This window comes from Tigriopus californicus, chromosome 11 (assembly GCF_007210705.1).
Source record: "Tigriopus californicus strain San Diego chromosome 11, Tcal_SD_v2.1, whole genome shotgun sequence".
Classification (NCBI taxonomy): domain Eukaryota; kingdom Metazoa; phylum Arthropoda; class Copepoda; order Harpacticoida; family Harpacticidae; genus Tigriopus; species Tigriopus californicus.
The window spans coordinates 1,178,485-1,193,538 of record NC_081450.1 but is presented as its reverse complement, the minus strand read 5'-3'; the positions used below and the strand labels follow the sequence as shown (position 1 = coordinate 1,193,538).

Below are 15,054 nucleotides of genomic sequence, written 5' to 3'. Positions count from 1 at the left end.
TTGTGCCTAAAAATATTGTTGTATGATTGAACTTGCTTTAGAATATCCGTCATCCACCCCTGATCTTTCGCATTTGTTAGCCAAAATAGGCTCCAGCTGTCCCTGAACTTTTTATCTCTTGCTGGTGATTTATTGCGATATATATGTTATGTTTACATTGGGCTGAATGTTTGTTTATCCTCACCATTCCCATGTTATCATCCGAATTCGGACATTTTCGAGCAAGTTCCAATGAAATATAGCCTCATATTCATGAATCATAACCACAAGAGTTACTTTGTCTTTATTATTTTAATTATGAAACTACTGCTCTAGATATGGATACGTCTTGCGCTTTCTAAACCATGATAGATCTATCGTTTTACCAAAATGTAACGATAAGTCAGGCACAAGGGCAATCACCGGAATTAGTAGAGATTCCAGCCAGAACATGGGCTGAACCATCACAGCATGGATTGTTCGGAACTGATCCGAGTTGTTCCAAAATAAGGCGTTGATCAGAAACTGGTCATACAATAAGGTCAAGGCGGGATAAGCCAGGACAGACAAAATGGTCGACCCCACCACCAAGATGTTCCAATGCCGAGCCTCGACTAGGAGTTTTAAACTGACAATTAAAATGGCGTTCCAAGCCACGATGGCACCGAACGAATTGATGTCGGCCCCATTGTCGGCGAAGGTGTCCCAGGTAAAGTATGGAAGGCCAAAAACGACCACGGAATGCCACAGACCGAGAAAAAACCATTTGGACAATTCATGAGGGCGCATGAGCTTATTATGCTCATTGTTCTTGTAGAGCTCAGGTTGGTCGAGCAAAACCTCATCTGGGTAGTCTTGCTCAGTGATGCCATAAAGAGCAATGGGGAAGTAGGTGTAGAGTGTGTTGAAAAGAAAAAGGAACAAGCTCTCAAACAGGGATTGCCCCGAGAAGTTGGAGAGGATGGCAAAAAAAAGTTGTGTGGTAAAACAAGTGACGTTCTTGTAGAATGAATACTGAACGAGGATGGCCAGTCTGCGGTAGTACCATTGGCCATGAACCAATAGCGCCCTCCTCAAGCCTCGGAATTGGGTAAAGGCAAAATCTGCCGCCTTGGATGCGCCATTGCCCTCCAAACCGATGATCCCAAGACCCACGTGGGCCTCTTGGATCATGGAGATATCGTTGCCACCATCCCCAATGGCAGCGGTTAAGATTCGGTTATCGGCCTCTTTCATCATCCGCACTAGCTGACTCTTTTGAATAGGAGACAAACGGCAAGCAATCACTGTGGGGCGTTGCAAACAGACGTCGCAAAATTGCTCCCGGGCATTTTCATCTTTCATGATATTGAGAATGGATTTGCCATCCACGATCAAGCTGGAGTTGGGACTACATGTCCCGGTCTTTAACTCGTCATGGGCCTGGCTCACCAGCATCCCAATGTCCTTCTCAGCCACATCGCAAAGGTCGATGATCTTTGAGGGTGAGGTCAAAAGGCCTGAGGCGTAGCCCAGATTCATGGCAGTCTCTTTTTTGTCCCCGGTCAACATCCAAGGACAAATTCCTGCCTTCCGTAGAGCCTTGATGGTGTCTACCACGCCATCCTGGAGTCGGTCTTCAATACCCGTGGCACCAACCAGATGCATGTCGATTTCCATGTCTTTGTAAGATTCTCTGACAAACTTGGCGCGATTCACCATCGATTGTTTGGCATACTCGAGTTTAGCACTGAATTGCAGATATTCCTCTTGGGAAATTATTTTATGAGCAAAGAGCAAGGTCCGGAGCCCATCCCCGGCAAAAGTATACACAATCCGCTCCGTCTCTTCCAGGGGGCCGCTTTTGCATATTGGAAGGATTGCTATTTCTGCACCTTTGGTCAGGACATGGATTTGTCCCTGAGCGTCCTTGACTATCACAGTCATGCATTTCCGAATCGAATCAAATTCGAGCTCAAGAAGGCGGTCAAATCGCTTCCGTTCGTGATTCACGTCCACGGTGCAATTCCCGGACAAGGTTCCGCCGCGGAATATAAAGCCTGCTTCTTCACACATCTCCAGTAAAGCCTTCTCGTCCGGACTTGAAGCGACCAAATCGCCATTCACAACTTGAACAGAATGACAGAGTGTCAGGACCATAAGCAAGGGGGACCATTCCTCGTTTTTAAACTTGGCTTTGTTAAAGATCCGCCCATCTCGGCTGTATTTTTGAAATACCATCTCATTGCGGGTGAGTGTCCCGGTTTTATCCGTGAACAAATGGTTGACTAAACCCAGCTCTTCGTTGATATCGGAAGTGTTGCAAACCGCGGGAATACCGCGATTGTGGTCGTAGAGCTTCAGATCCCAGGAGAAAAACATACTACAGATGAACTTCTGCATCTCCATGGTCACATACATGGATATGGGAATGATGTAGTTGTAGAGAACTAACCAGATAAGGAACATTCCAAAGCCATTGGCAAAGTTTTCGTCCTCCATGATTCCGATGTACCAATGGTAGTCCACCCAGGATTTGGGAACCAATTCTTCAATCTCGCTGCCGTTCAGCATTCGAGTTTGGATTTGGGAAGTCTCCCGATCATTGATATATTCCACACCGAATGCCATGGATATGGCCGAGGATATCGTCATCTCGAAGAGTAGCACAGCCAAATAGAAGGCAAGATATCGGTTAAGGTATCGTTCAATTGAAGAGAACTTGATCCGCGTAATCTTTGAGTTCAAGGACATTTTCGTTTCCGTACCTCCGTAGACACAAACGCCAAAGACACATTTGGTGTTCCTCAGCTCTGTGCCCGCCCACAGCAGGTTTTCGTTGGAAAGAGAACACGCCTCCTCACCAAAGCTATCCGTTTTGGCATTGAAAGAGGAGCTGATCCCGTCAAATTTGGCCAATCGACCCAGAAAGTTATCTAGCTTGGGGTTGGGATTTTCGCATTCGACAAAGCCTCGAAACTCGGAGATTTGCTGGATATCGCGCAGCTGTTTCGTCAGTTCGGCAGCGTATCTAGTCTTCAAACTAGTTTCCCCATCCATATTGGCGGTCATGAAATAGCACTGGCTTTGATCCAGATCGGTGGAGAGCACCACCATGTCACAAGGCACGTATTGATTCTCCCGGATTCGGACAATGTCACCCACCTCAATATACTGGCATTGGATTGAAGCGACAATGCCTTCACGAATCACCTCCACCGTTTGTTCATTGACAGCTCTAGAATAAAACACATACATGATCATTATATACAAAGATCATGATGTACACATATAGTCAGAGTCGTGTATTAGATATGAAGGATACTTTGTTAACAAATATGGTATAAAGAGACTAAGCGAAATAGGTTTATGAAACCAGGAAGACAAATGCTCTACTATCCTAGAGGTAACATACGGTTTGGTAACACGTCCTCCACCTTTTTAAATAAAACAATTATTGCATTCCTACTGGTGTAGGCCTTTCAAACCAAACCAAACAAAAATAATTTAATTCTGTTTATAGGAAAATATCTAATAAAGTGTGAATACTCTACCCTATGTGGATAAATAACCCAAGCTATTTTCGGATGAAGCTGCTTGAACGGTTAAAAGATATTTACGATAAGCATGAAACCAACGCAGACAGCCCATTAAAGTTTCTAAGAACTTGATATAAAGTGAATAGTTTTACTAAAGTGCATCAATATAATGGGGGCTGGTTTCAAGCAAAGGCTATATTTATCCTTTAGGGTCATCATGTATAAATGCTCGGACTTCTAGACATGTGGACTACGAACGGGGGCAAAATTCTCTGATCTACTAAACCGTTCATCTTATTCCAAATAAGCACTTTATGCAATAACAAGATCTTGCTGAATATAAGATAAACTTGGCCAAATTTGAACCCAAACCTTTGCTTTGAAACTCAGGAGACATGATCAAAGTTATGTAGTAAGCAATACATAAAATTCAAATTTTCGGCCTGCTCTTGGTCAGCTACATAAACTTTTGACAACATAATCTTAAAACGATGCAATTTACAAGTAAATGATATAAAAATTACCTACTTTTAATTGAAAAGATCTACGTTTCTTATTTTATTACTTTCATACGAAAAGTGGCTCAGAGTTGCTCTGACCAAGAGCAAGCCGATTTGACGGGAAACTGGTTCACAGTCCATATTTCTAGAAGTTCGTGATAAATGTGACACATTTTAGATACACTTGTTTTTGTGAATATCCAACAACACTCAAACGTGACGTCAAGCGAAATTACAGTATTTATTTAATAACCTCAGGTGGACCAAAGGACCTCTATGGAAACTAGCAAGGTAAACATTTGATTTCATTGTAGTCTGGTGAGAGATAAAAGAAAAGTATTTCTGGATATTACGTAAATTAGAAATATGAACTTATCAGGCATCGACGATGAGTGAAAATAGACTAACACCAATATTCCATTAGCAAAATTGATCGGAAATTCAGAACTTAAGAGTTGGGATGCCGTAAAAAGAGTTGAAATAACTGAATATGCTATAGAATAGCGTAATAGATTTCAATTAACTTAGGAAAATGACACGCATGTTTTGGGCTACGAGAATGAGCAATACAGTTTCTCAGAATTTTGAATCAGAGTTTACGACTTTTTTTCAGTCATATTCCTTAATCTTTAGGTTAAACCGAAAATGTTTTGCCTTCTGTTGGTCAGGTGGTTTTTCTTAGATTTTGAAAGTTAACCTAAGGAAAACTAGGTCGTTTGTTGCATATTGGTTTCTTGTAGCAAACAAAGCCTTTCAAGATATTGGAAAGTTAGTATTTTTTCAAACACATTCACTTTCAAAATACGTTTTCAATGTTGCACGGTTCTGTTTTGCATTTAAGCTTAGCCTGGGAAATATGAGTGCTCTCCTATTGTTACAGTATAGATTTAAGAAATCAACATAATTGGACATGTAAATGAGTGTGTCTAAAGAAAATTCACTTTTTAGTGTTACAATATGAGCTTTATTCAAAAATTTTTCGTCATTGTAACAGTGGGCCATTGAATTCGTGTATTCTAAGGTTTAATAACCATCTTGGTCTTTTTTTGGTGGCATGTTTCCTTCACGAGTCTTCAAGTTATGACCTAAGTTTGGGTTCATTCATTTTCTGAGGATCGATAATCCTTCTCAAACTTGTGCAAATTAATCAATTTTGCCAACATTTGCCGTTTGACAACATAAGAAGCGTCGCGCATTTTCCTTTAGATTTGAGGAACCAAATAATCATAAAGCCATAACATCTTGGATAGCCACTACAGTCAGAACTGTTTAAAATATCATTCAGTTCGAGAACAACTAATTTGAATGTCATCGGCAAAGACACAGTGCACGTAAATGAATGGGGGGAAACTTTTCTTCTCGCTCGATTAACCAAATGAAGTCACTGCACATTTGACGTCTTAACCAAGGAGGTCGTCTAAAGTACGGAATGCAACTAAAATATGTCCTGTGGAATCATGATTAAGCCCCTTCTTCTTTTATTACTCTTTTGGAGGAATAATTTGATCCCATCCAATATTAATAAGAATTATAGAAGAGATGATCATTGAGGGTATTTTATACATAGGCTTGGAACAGACTTCCACCCGGTCTACTTTCGATGGAGTAGCTCTAAGCGTCCTTTAAAATGCTTTAATAAAACAAGAAACTTGGATTGATGCATTAAATGCCAGTCACACTGGCGGACCACGGGGCTTTTTAAGCTTTTATGCCTTAAAAATTGAAAAATAAAAAGTTTATGCAGCCTGAAAATCAAAATTTTATGACTTTGTTCTTTTATAAATTTGATTGCCTTGCCTGAGTTCCTTAAGCTAGATTTCAGACCCGAGTTCGGTCAAGTTTCTTTATTCTTTTGTCCCCATTACGAGCAACTTTGGGATATTGTGTATGTTACTTAACAATTCGAAGTTTTTTGCATATTCGACGATCTTCGTTCAACTGTGAACCTGATCGGACAATATGATTTGCTTATAACTATTTATATAAAATATTGATCAATACAAAAAGGGCAATTCATTCCTTTGGAGTGGTAACCCGAAAAAAAGCGTTGCTAAAAGGGTAACTCATTCGGGACCATGATTTAGAAGAGAGTCCTTTTTCTTCATTGTTTTTGTCTAGGGTTTATTTTGTGAAAGCGGTTTTAGCAAAAGGTTGGCTTACAAAACTAAAGATTTCAAGTCTAATTATGCTGCGCTACGCTGCGCTGCGCTTCACTCGACTTGTTTTGTTGTTTTTAGAGGTGTTATTATCATAGAGATAGGAAGGCATCAATGTTTCAATTGCCAATGCCTCGGTCTTAATTCAATTTTCGCACGACATCCGTATGATTGTTACAAGCGTTAAATATGCACAGGAACGTATGAGGGATAGAAGAGCAAATCGAGCGCTGAAGTGAAGCAGAATATTAGCTAACATACAATCTACTAACTAGAGGACCCAGTTTAAGAAAAGCAAACCCGGCTAACGTATGCCTACTGTAAACGCTCACAAGCAGGCTATTGTATAAAGCGTCTGTCAGACCTTGTTTTGACCAAGACTATGTCTCCGCAGTCACCACAACAAATAATCAAATGACGTCATTCGCATAGATGGTGTGAAACAAAACACTCTCACGATTGACTTACTTGTCGTTTTTGTGTCGCAGATAGTCCTCATATCCTTGTTTGACCATGGTCACGAGGACAACAAACAACAGCGACATGGCCCAACTCGTGGGCGAGATCGGCGAGTCGGGTAAGATCAGCATGAGAAACATGGTGCACAGGAAATAGATGTTGGCTCCCTTGCGGAACTGCTCGAACAGATTCAGCGGGATGAAGGTCAGAATGGTGTACTTGGAAGTGTGGGTTCGATTGCGCCCGAACTTGGTTTGCAGCGTGCTCGAGGAGCCCCCGGTCTTGACCATGGAGATCTCTTCCTTGGTCTCCGAATCCGGTCCCAGGGGAATGAGCCGGCGAATGAAGGTGGTATCGGATCGCCATTGGAGCTTGGAGGTGAATCTCCAGGATGGGAGCTTAAACGTGGGACAACACAGCGGCCACTTGAAGTCATATTGCGGGAGCCACGAGAACCGTTGTCGGAGATTGAACCAGGACACCTTCTCCTTGACCTCGGTGGTGAGCGTGGAGATCCTGGACACGCTCGATTGCGTCCGGTTGTGACCATAAGGTGGTTTCATAAGGCTGCACTTGTTTGGGCTCCAAGGTGCTCTGAGCGACTGTCGCGTAAGGCCCTGATCATGTCTAAATCAGGCTGATATTGGAAGATAAGCGCGGAGTGAGATAACTTCCCGGGTTATCGGGCTCTCCACAACAATCGCCACTATTCATAGACAAATCGACTGCCACAACCCGATGAGATCGACTTGGAGTCTGAGTGAATCACTTTCGAGTCTCCTCATGGCCTCAGTAGCAACATCAAGAGCAGCAGCGGTGGCAGCAGGAACACTGCCAACAGAGCTAACAGAGCTAACAGAGCTAACAGAGCTAACAGAGCTAACAATGGCAGCAGAAGCAACGGGTCCTTGTTACAACTCACTCGACCCTCGACAATAGATTATTGTGAATGCATACGGTCTCATATGAAGCTGGGTTTTGAGTATTGATTAGTTGTGTTTCGGGCGTGGGTTGTCGGTTATCATTCTCGAAGCCCTCGTCCGTCCGTGTGGCCTTTTTCCCTCTGCCTTTGAAGTGGGGGCTTTCACCGATTAACCAACGGCTTCGTAAAGAGTGTTCCTCCACATACGGTGCTTGCTATGCTTCTTCTGAGACTGCCTTTTCCAATACAAACATCGAGTACGACGACTCAGGAGACCTCGGACGGACACAAAAGACGGACGATTAGTTCAAAGGCTCAGGACTTCGTTCTCCTGGCGGTGTAGGGTTTCAAGGTTGAAATGATACATGGATCAAATTTGCAATCGAAAAGTCCAATTGGGACTATTGAGACAATCGAGCCTCTCCCTCGCACACTTGGATTGAACTGGTTCTCAATCCAGATGCATAAATTCTTCCGTTACGTGCTAACGTTAATCAGACAAGTGTTTCTCTAACCTCTGGCCGATTTGAACCAGGAATCCACATGATATCACTTGACACTGTTTCACTACTGAAAAGCCACCAAACTCGGGCGATCAACATTCTCCCATCAACATGCGCTAAAAAGCCAAACGTGGAAGTTGAAACAAAGGAAATGAGTATCCGAAAATTTAGATGATGAGGATGATGACGACTTGAGTTTGTTTTTGCTGACCTTGTCAAGTTTGTGAGTGACAAAACGAGTATTCGTAGTCACATCAGTCCAAAAGCATGGATGTACAGTATATGTGACTTCATTCAGTCATTGAGCCTCATTTTGAGACATTTTGAGCCGCTCGGTTCTGCTCTTAATGCAGCCCACTTCATTCAGTCGATATTTGCTGACTTGATTAGCTTTTCGGACCCGCAGTAGCCCATTTGAAAATGGACAACTCATTAGGCCTTATCAGCTCATTTTCAATTGCTGTCCCTATTTTTGATAGGTGGTGACTAAGAGCATATCACTGATTGCGAGCGACCAAGACAAGTGAATTTTGCCTTTCATTGTCTACTGATCTTCTAACGCAACAAAAACTGTCGGATAACTACCATTGTTGCTAATGTTGAGGTCGTTTTCGTTCATCAGGACATCAAAACACCATCATACGTTTACTAAACACTACTGTGCAAAAGGAATAGAATAATGCTCCATTTCAGAAATGTCAAATGACAATATTTGTACAGCAACTAACGACTATGAAAGAAATACTCTGCAACTATTTGACTTGGATTGAAATGGCATGGAAGACACACAAAGGATTAGTGTTAACACGTGCTCAATTTGGCGAAAATCTGAAGACTTCCAATAAAGATCACTCAACTTTGTGCTTTAAAATGCCAGAGAGCTATCTCCCCAACAGGTTCCCCATACGATCCAAATGTTTTAGTTGTAAAAGTTTGGTAGTGTCCCTTGCAAGTGCTTTAAACTCAAGCCGCACCGAGGTCTTTGAATGTTTACTAAATCTAATTGGAATTCCATGGTAGTCGAGGTGACAAGTTTGGAACAAATGGAGAAAGAAGTATAGAGAAACAGTAGGGAACAGGAAGGAATTTGTTTTCAATAGTTCATTTTCAAGGCATATAGAGCTTTGAAAAGTATGAGATCATTTGAATAGGTATGTGCTATTCCAGAACTGAGACACGAGGATATATGTGCCTACTGATTGTCGGGTTTGCAAAGTTTCAGCTAAACTTTTAGCATGAAGTTAATCGATTTGGGAAAACGTTTTCTATGTTTATATTCTTTTTCTTCGAAGCAATATGACACACATGAAATGTGAACCACGGTGTCAAAGATGGTTCTGCACGATTTTCAAAATAGTGTCATGCGAGATTGTAAATGTGTAAAACTGTACGCATAAACATTATATACAAAATTGGATTTAAAAAAATGAAGTGGTCAATAATAATAAAATACTTGACTAGATTGTGACATCACATTAACGATGACTAGACCAATATTTTGAAAAATGTCAATTTTAATTTTCTTCCAAGATAATCGTTTTCATGATTGCCATGATCAGAAGATCAATGCTTATGTTGCCTTGTTTGATTACTTAATCGATATCACAAATGTGGGCAAGAATCAGTCACCTTTTGACCGAGAATCTGACCAAATTTTCAAAGCAAAGGAAGGTGAAGCCTTATTGCAGTAATAGAGTGGGTGGGTCTGATTGAACAGATCTTTTGTTAGCTCCCGTCGTTGATGGTATTTGGCTGGGAGCCGGACAAGCATTCGCGACCACCAATATTCTGAAGGGATTTAAGCATGGTTTTCACTTTCGCAATATGCCCCTTGCAGATCGATATATCAAGACTAGGTACTAGAGTTTACTTCAATACTGAAATTGGTCATAACATTCATATTCCCTGACTCAATTGGAACAAGACATTTGCCAAGTCCTTGGGCCACAAGGTTATGTCAATAGCAGTGATTCGGTTCCCATTGAACGGTTTCTATTTAGAGAATAAAAGAACACAATCTAAAATTCTTTGATTCACACAAATAAGCATACTCGCGTGCAGATGTAAATGCGGTAGATGATTACACCAAGAAACAAACAAAACAACCGCCACAAATTAAGGCCTTCCTTTGAAGAACGAATTAGTTAGTCGTTTTGCGATGAATTACCAAGACGAAAATTTCAACCAGGGTGGTCTCGATCAAGCCACCAACCACAAAAAATGATCAGACTAACATGGCTTTTGATATTTTTCACACTATTGCTTCTTAAACTATCAAGGCAATGAAAGAGTTTTCGAATGAACACCATGTTGAATCAGCTTCATTCTACAGTAATGAAAGGCTTAATATCTGATGTTAGCTTACGGCTTAAGCTCATTGTTTCAGGATCATGCATATAAATTACTTTAGCATTAATTGAATAAAAACTGATTTATAGCCCACGATACGTACGCCACTAGAAATGATGAGAAAAGGAGAGATTGAATATAAACGCTACATACTCGTAACACCGAGAATTTTAAGGGCTAAATCCAGTGGCCGATCTGACACAAGCGCTCTTTTCAATATTGGCTTAATTGAAAATGGAACACATGTTACTCAAAATTCGGTCACACTTACAAATGTTAAAATGGTTTAAGCTTTGATGACAACTTTGATCATACCTTCAGCTGTTGATTCTATTCTAATGAAATAACAAATCTGTTGTTTGTCCGAACTCATGAACTAAAAGTAACCCGGATCCCAAATATCCCTGCTTTAGAACTATTTCATAGATATCTTACAAGGTGATTTCGCGTTGCAATAGAAAACTCTTTGGCAAACTAAATGATTTTAGGTCAATTGGACAAAATTCTGATACCTCAGAATACGCACGTATCGAACACATTTGAAACGAAAAGAGCAAATATTCTTTATATTGTAAAGCCAGGAGTTTCCTTTCAGAAATGCGTTATTGATGGGGAGATTGGTGCACAGAGCCTATTCATTGTCTGCTTCAATTTGATTAGCTGTAAAGTTCTGGCCTTACCTACGTTATGCAGCGCTAGATTTTCCTATTAGCCTTCCGAAAAAGACGTCGATCTATTCAATAAATTGTCAAAATTTTATCTCGTTGGTCCCGTAGACATCAGACTAAAGTTTCTTACTGTATTGGTTACAATATTGTGTACTTTGTGGGCAATACCAGTATATGAGAAGGAATTAAGTAGTGCACAATTACACTTGTGAAGCGAGGGAAGCGAAGGTGAAAATCAAATTTGGCGCCCTAATTTTGGACTTTGATGTCCCATCCTTTAGAGGAAGATCAAAGACAAACAACACGACCAAGGCCCATTGTGAACTAAATATATTTTCAATTATGGAAAGAATTGTGTTATCAAAATGTATTATTTCTGGTGCACCATTGACACCGTATTGCTATCACTGATCATTATCCAAATTATGAATACGTCTGAATTCGATATTTTGGCCATGAGTGCGGCGGCTTTTAAGGTTGAGTGGAGCCGCTCTATCAGTCCATTGGCTTGAGAGTAGTACAAAATATTAAGAGAACAAGTATATCCAAGACATTGGCTCAACCCATGCCTAAGATGCGACTCAAATCAGCGACTCCGATATGTTGTGATAACTTCCGGTTTTCGAAATTCCAAGGTTTATTACTGAACTCCCTGAAACAACGAACGATAAACTAGTTTTTTCAGAAATGGACGGACATTTTTAATCTAGTGGACAAGTAATTGTGCTATTCCGTATACTTCAGTCTTGTGGTGGAATAGATACCATTTTGGGAGCTTATCACTTCGTTAATGGTATTGTAGTCTGTTTGCAATACTCCAGCCACGCCACGTAGCCCAAAACCCTCACCCAAAATGACAGCTAAATCTGTCAAAAATCGTATCAAATTTGATGAGACAAATCAATGCAGAAGTGATAGTGCACCTTATCAATGCAAAAAAACATTGAAAGATTAAGGTCAAGGTCTAAGTCATCACTGATCAATGTGTGTACATATACACAATACCTTGAGTATTCCAAATGACCTTTAATTGATCAAAGAGGTGCCAAGAGTATTTTCAATCATAGATTTATTTCGGGAACACTTTGATCATTATTGGCTAATGTCGGCTTCTAATCTTTGAGTTGACAAATTAATATATCAACAATTCTGGAGCATCAAATTCCTCAGATTTTGGGTAAGCAAAAGCTTGGCCATTATTTTGAAGTGTTGACAGACTTTTAATTAATGGCCTTTCCGGAGTAGGGCATCAACTTTTCGTGATACTTCATAGAATTCTAGCTCGTCTCTATACGCACACGTACACAATCTCACCGCATCATCAAAAACTCTGACGGTGGGATCCGTCGTCAACACAAAAACTATTTCAAGAAAGAAGCATATATATTATTGTGCAAGTGTATGCGTCAATCGAAACTTCCAAAGCTACCAATCATTGATTTTTGTGCGCCCATCAACGAAATAGAGTTCTTCACGTCAAAACCAGCATGGAATATCGAACCTTGCAATAAAATCCTTGGACTTACCAAGATTAGCGCAAATGGTTGCTTGAAATGCCTTATGAATTGAGAGTCCCGCCGATTATCTCACATCCCATGTTTTTCATATTATGACAGAGTTTTCCTGATTTGCTATTGACGTCTGAAAGTTAATAAACTAGTTATTCTTTGTCAAACGATTTTATAGTAGGGTTGGTGTTCAATTAAGTGCTTTGATTAATAAAATGACAAACTTATCAAAATTGGCTGCAGTGTCTTAACGTATTCAATGTCAAATGAGCTTAAACACAATTCTTTGGAATTGTATCATCGGTAGCTGTTTGCAACTGTGAAGCATAGGCTAGTTTTTGCCAACCTGAAAAAACTCCTCAAGGATAATAAGTATTCATCCATATTAACCAAATTACCAAAAAGTTGCAATTTTTGAGTCGTAGGGGAACTTGATATTTCGTCAGGACGTAGGCCCACCCTTCCTTAACACGGTAGGCCTAATGCCGTTCGTTGAAGGCATCATATACCTAGTACGGAATCAGGGTCAAGCGTGTAGAGTGAAACGCCCTGCGCAAGGAGGTGTGGGGCCGCTCAGTGCTATGGCTAGATCAAGGACAAGCTCTTCCATGGTTCGACCAGAGTTGCTAGACCCAATCCAGGACCTTTGGGTAGATCTAGAGGGCTTGTCAGGGAAAAACACGCCAACCAAGCCACTTGAGACTTTGCTTTGAACTCATTTTGGTAGATGGGCAGCAGTGTGTCGGGCTGATTGACTTCTCTGGATTACTCAGTTGCAACGAGCCATCAATTTAGAGGGATTTAGAGTGTCGTTTCGCTGACAAGCCCTCTAGGTAGATCCAGCCGAGAGCGGAATGATATGTTCCAAACACTGTAGGGTTCTGGCGGTCTTCAGGGCCTGTAAGTTAGAAGTACACTAGAAATGTGGCATTTAATAAAGAAATTGGCGGAATCCTGTAAAGGTCATGTCAAGTAAAAGAAATTCTAGGAAAATGTAGTGCGCAACCCTGATTTTGAGCAATAAGAAGACAGTACAACCGACCTGCACCATTAAACCATAGAAAAAGTAAAATAGAAGAAGAAAAATCGAGTTTGTTGTGTTTTTATACTGCAGCTGAATCGGTAACCAGTGCACAGTGCAACTCGAGCTGATGGAAAGCAGCGCTTCTACAATTAGAAACTATACCCTAGTAGCCGGTCAGCTGACATTCATTCCCTCTGAAAACATGTCGGTTTCTCATCACACTCTCTAGGAGTTGCTTCCTTTATGATTACACTCAGTTTGTCGGCTTGTTGATGCAAACAGTATTTTTTGCGGACTTCCTTACCGCTACCGCGATTGGAATCTCAGCAGTTCAAGACGAGAAGATTATTCATTTACTTGGCTTTCATTTATATATATTATTTGATCGACAAATGAATTGGAGTTGGCTGATCTGGCTAATCCTTGAATATAAGGTTGATCCGGAATTTTAGTCAAAAACTTATCCAAGTCTGACTTAAATCCTGCTATTGGATCAACGCCTACATAAGCCCAACGTAATATTTGAGGGCAGCGAGTTCAGCAGGTTTGCAAAAGGTCGAGCAAGTCCAAAGATGTTTCACTAGGAACATCACAGGAATGAGAGAGCTCTCGTATTGGGAAAGGTTAGAACGGTTGGGATTGTACAGTACTCAGAGAAGGTACGAAAGGTATCTGATATTGTACGTTTTCAAAAGCATCCATGAGCTTTGTCCCAACCCAGGGTTTAGGGTCAATTCTAGTGACGCGTAGAGGCTTAACGTGCGTTTTGAGAGCACCTTCAAGTCTTCGAGAATCCAGGCTAGTTCGAACAATGAAGTCCACATCTCTTCTTTCTCGGCTCCTTCATTGTTTAATTTGCTTCCCTCTGATATTCGTAGGGAATACGTAGGCCTTGTTGATCCGGTAGCATCTTTCAAGTCAGACTTGGACCAATTTTTAGATAGCATTCCAGATCACACCTACATTCAAGGATTAGCTCGGTCTACCAACTCAAATTCGTTGGTAGACCAAATATCATACAAAAATTGAAAGGTAATAAATAGACGAATTATAATCTTTCATTTTAATAGTACTGGGGATTACATTCCCTGTAGCGGTTAGAAAAGCCGTGAAAAAACAAACTAAAAAAAAAAAAAAATTGAACAATGAAGGAGCCGCGAGAAAGAAGAGAGTTAGACTTCATTGTCTTACTAGCCTGGATTCTCGAGGGCTTGAAGGTGCTCTCAAAACGTACATTAAGCCTCTACGATCACTACAATTGACCCTAAATCCTGGGTTGGGACAGAGCTCATGAATGCTTTTGAAAACGTACAATATTAGATACCTTTCGTACCTTCTCTGAATACTGTACAATCCCAACCTTTCTAACCTCTCCAGTACGAGAGCTCTCTCATATCTTCAATGTTCCTAGTAAAACATCTTTGGACCTGCTCGAGCTTTTGCAAACCTGCTGGTTTGGTTTTCACGG

General features: G+C 40.8%; 2 protein-coding genes across 2 annotated transcripts in view; one reads left to right on the top strand and one right to left on the bottom strand.

The window, feature by feature from the left end:
* The window catches only part of LOC131889913 (venom allergen 5-like), a gene marked incomplete in the record, with an annotated part of 2,120 nt that extends 1,857 nt beyond the window's left edge, over positions 1-263 (top strand). Inside the window, 1 exon segment of the mRNA XM_059239136.1 lies at positions 81-263.
* Positions 250-8,112, bottom strand: LOC131889909 (phospholipid-transporting ATPase IH-like). The gene is made up of 2 exons (XM_059239133.1): positions 6,622-8,112; positions 250-3,196 (listed from the first exon to the last, which is right to left on the bottom strand). The coding sequence occupies exons 1-2, from the start codon at positions 7,173-7,175 to the stop codon at positions 304-306; spliced, it is 3,447 nt and encodes a 1,148-aa protein (XP_059095116.1). The 5' UTR covers positions 7,176-8,112; the 3' UTR covers positions 250-303.
* Between the last annotated feature and the right edge of the window lie 6,942 nt (positions 8,113-15,054).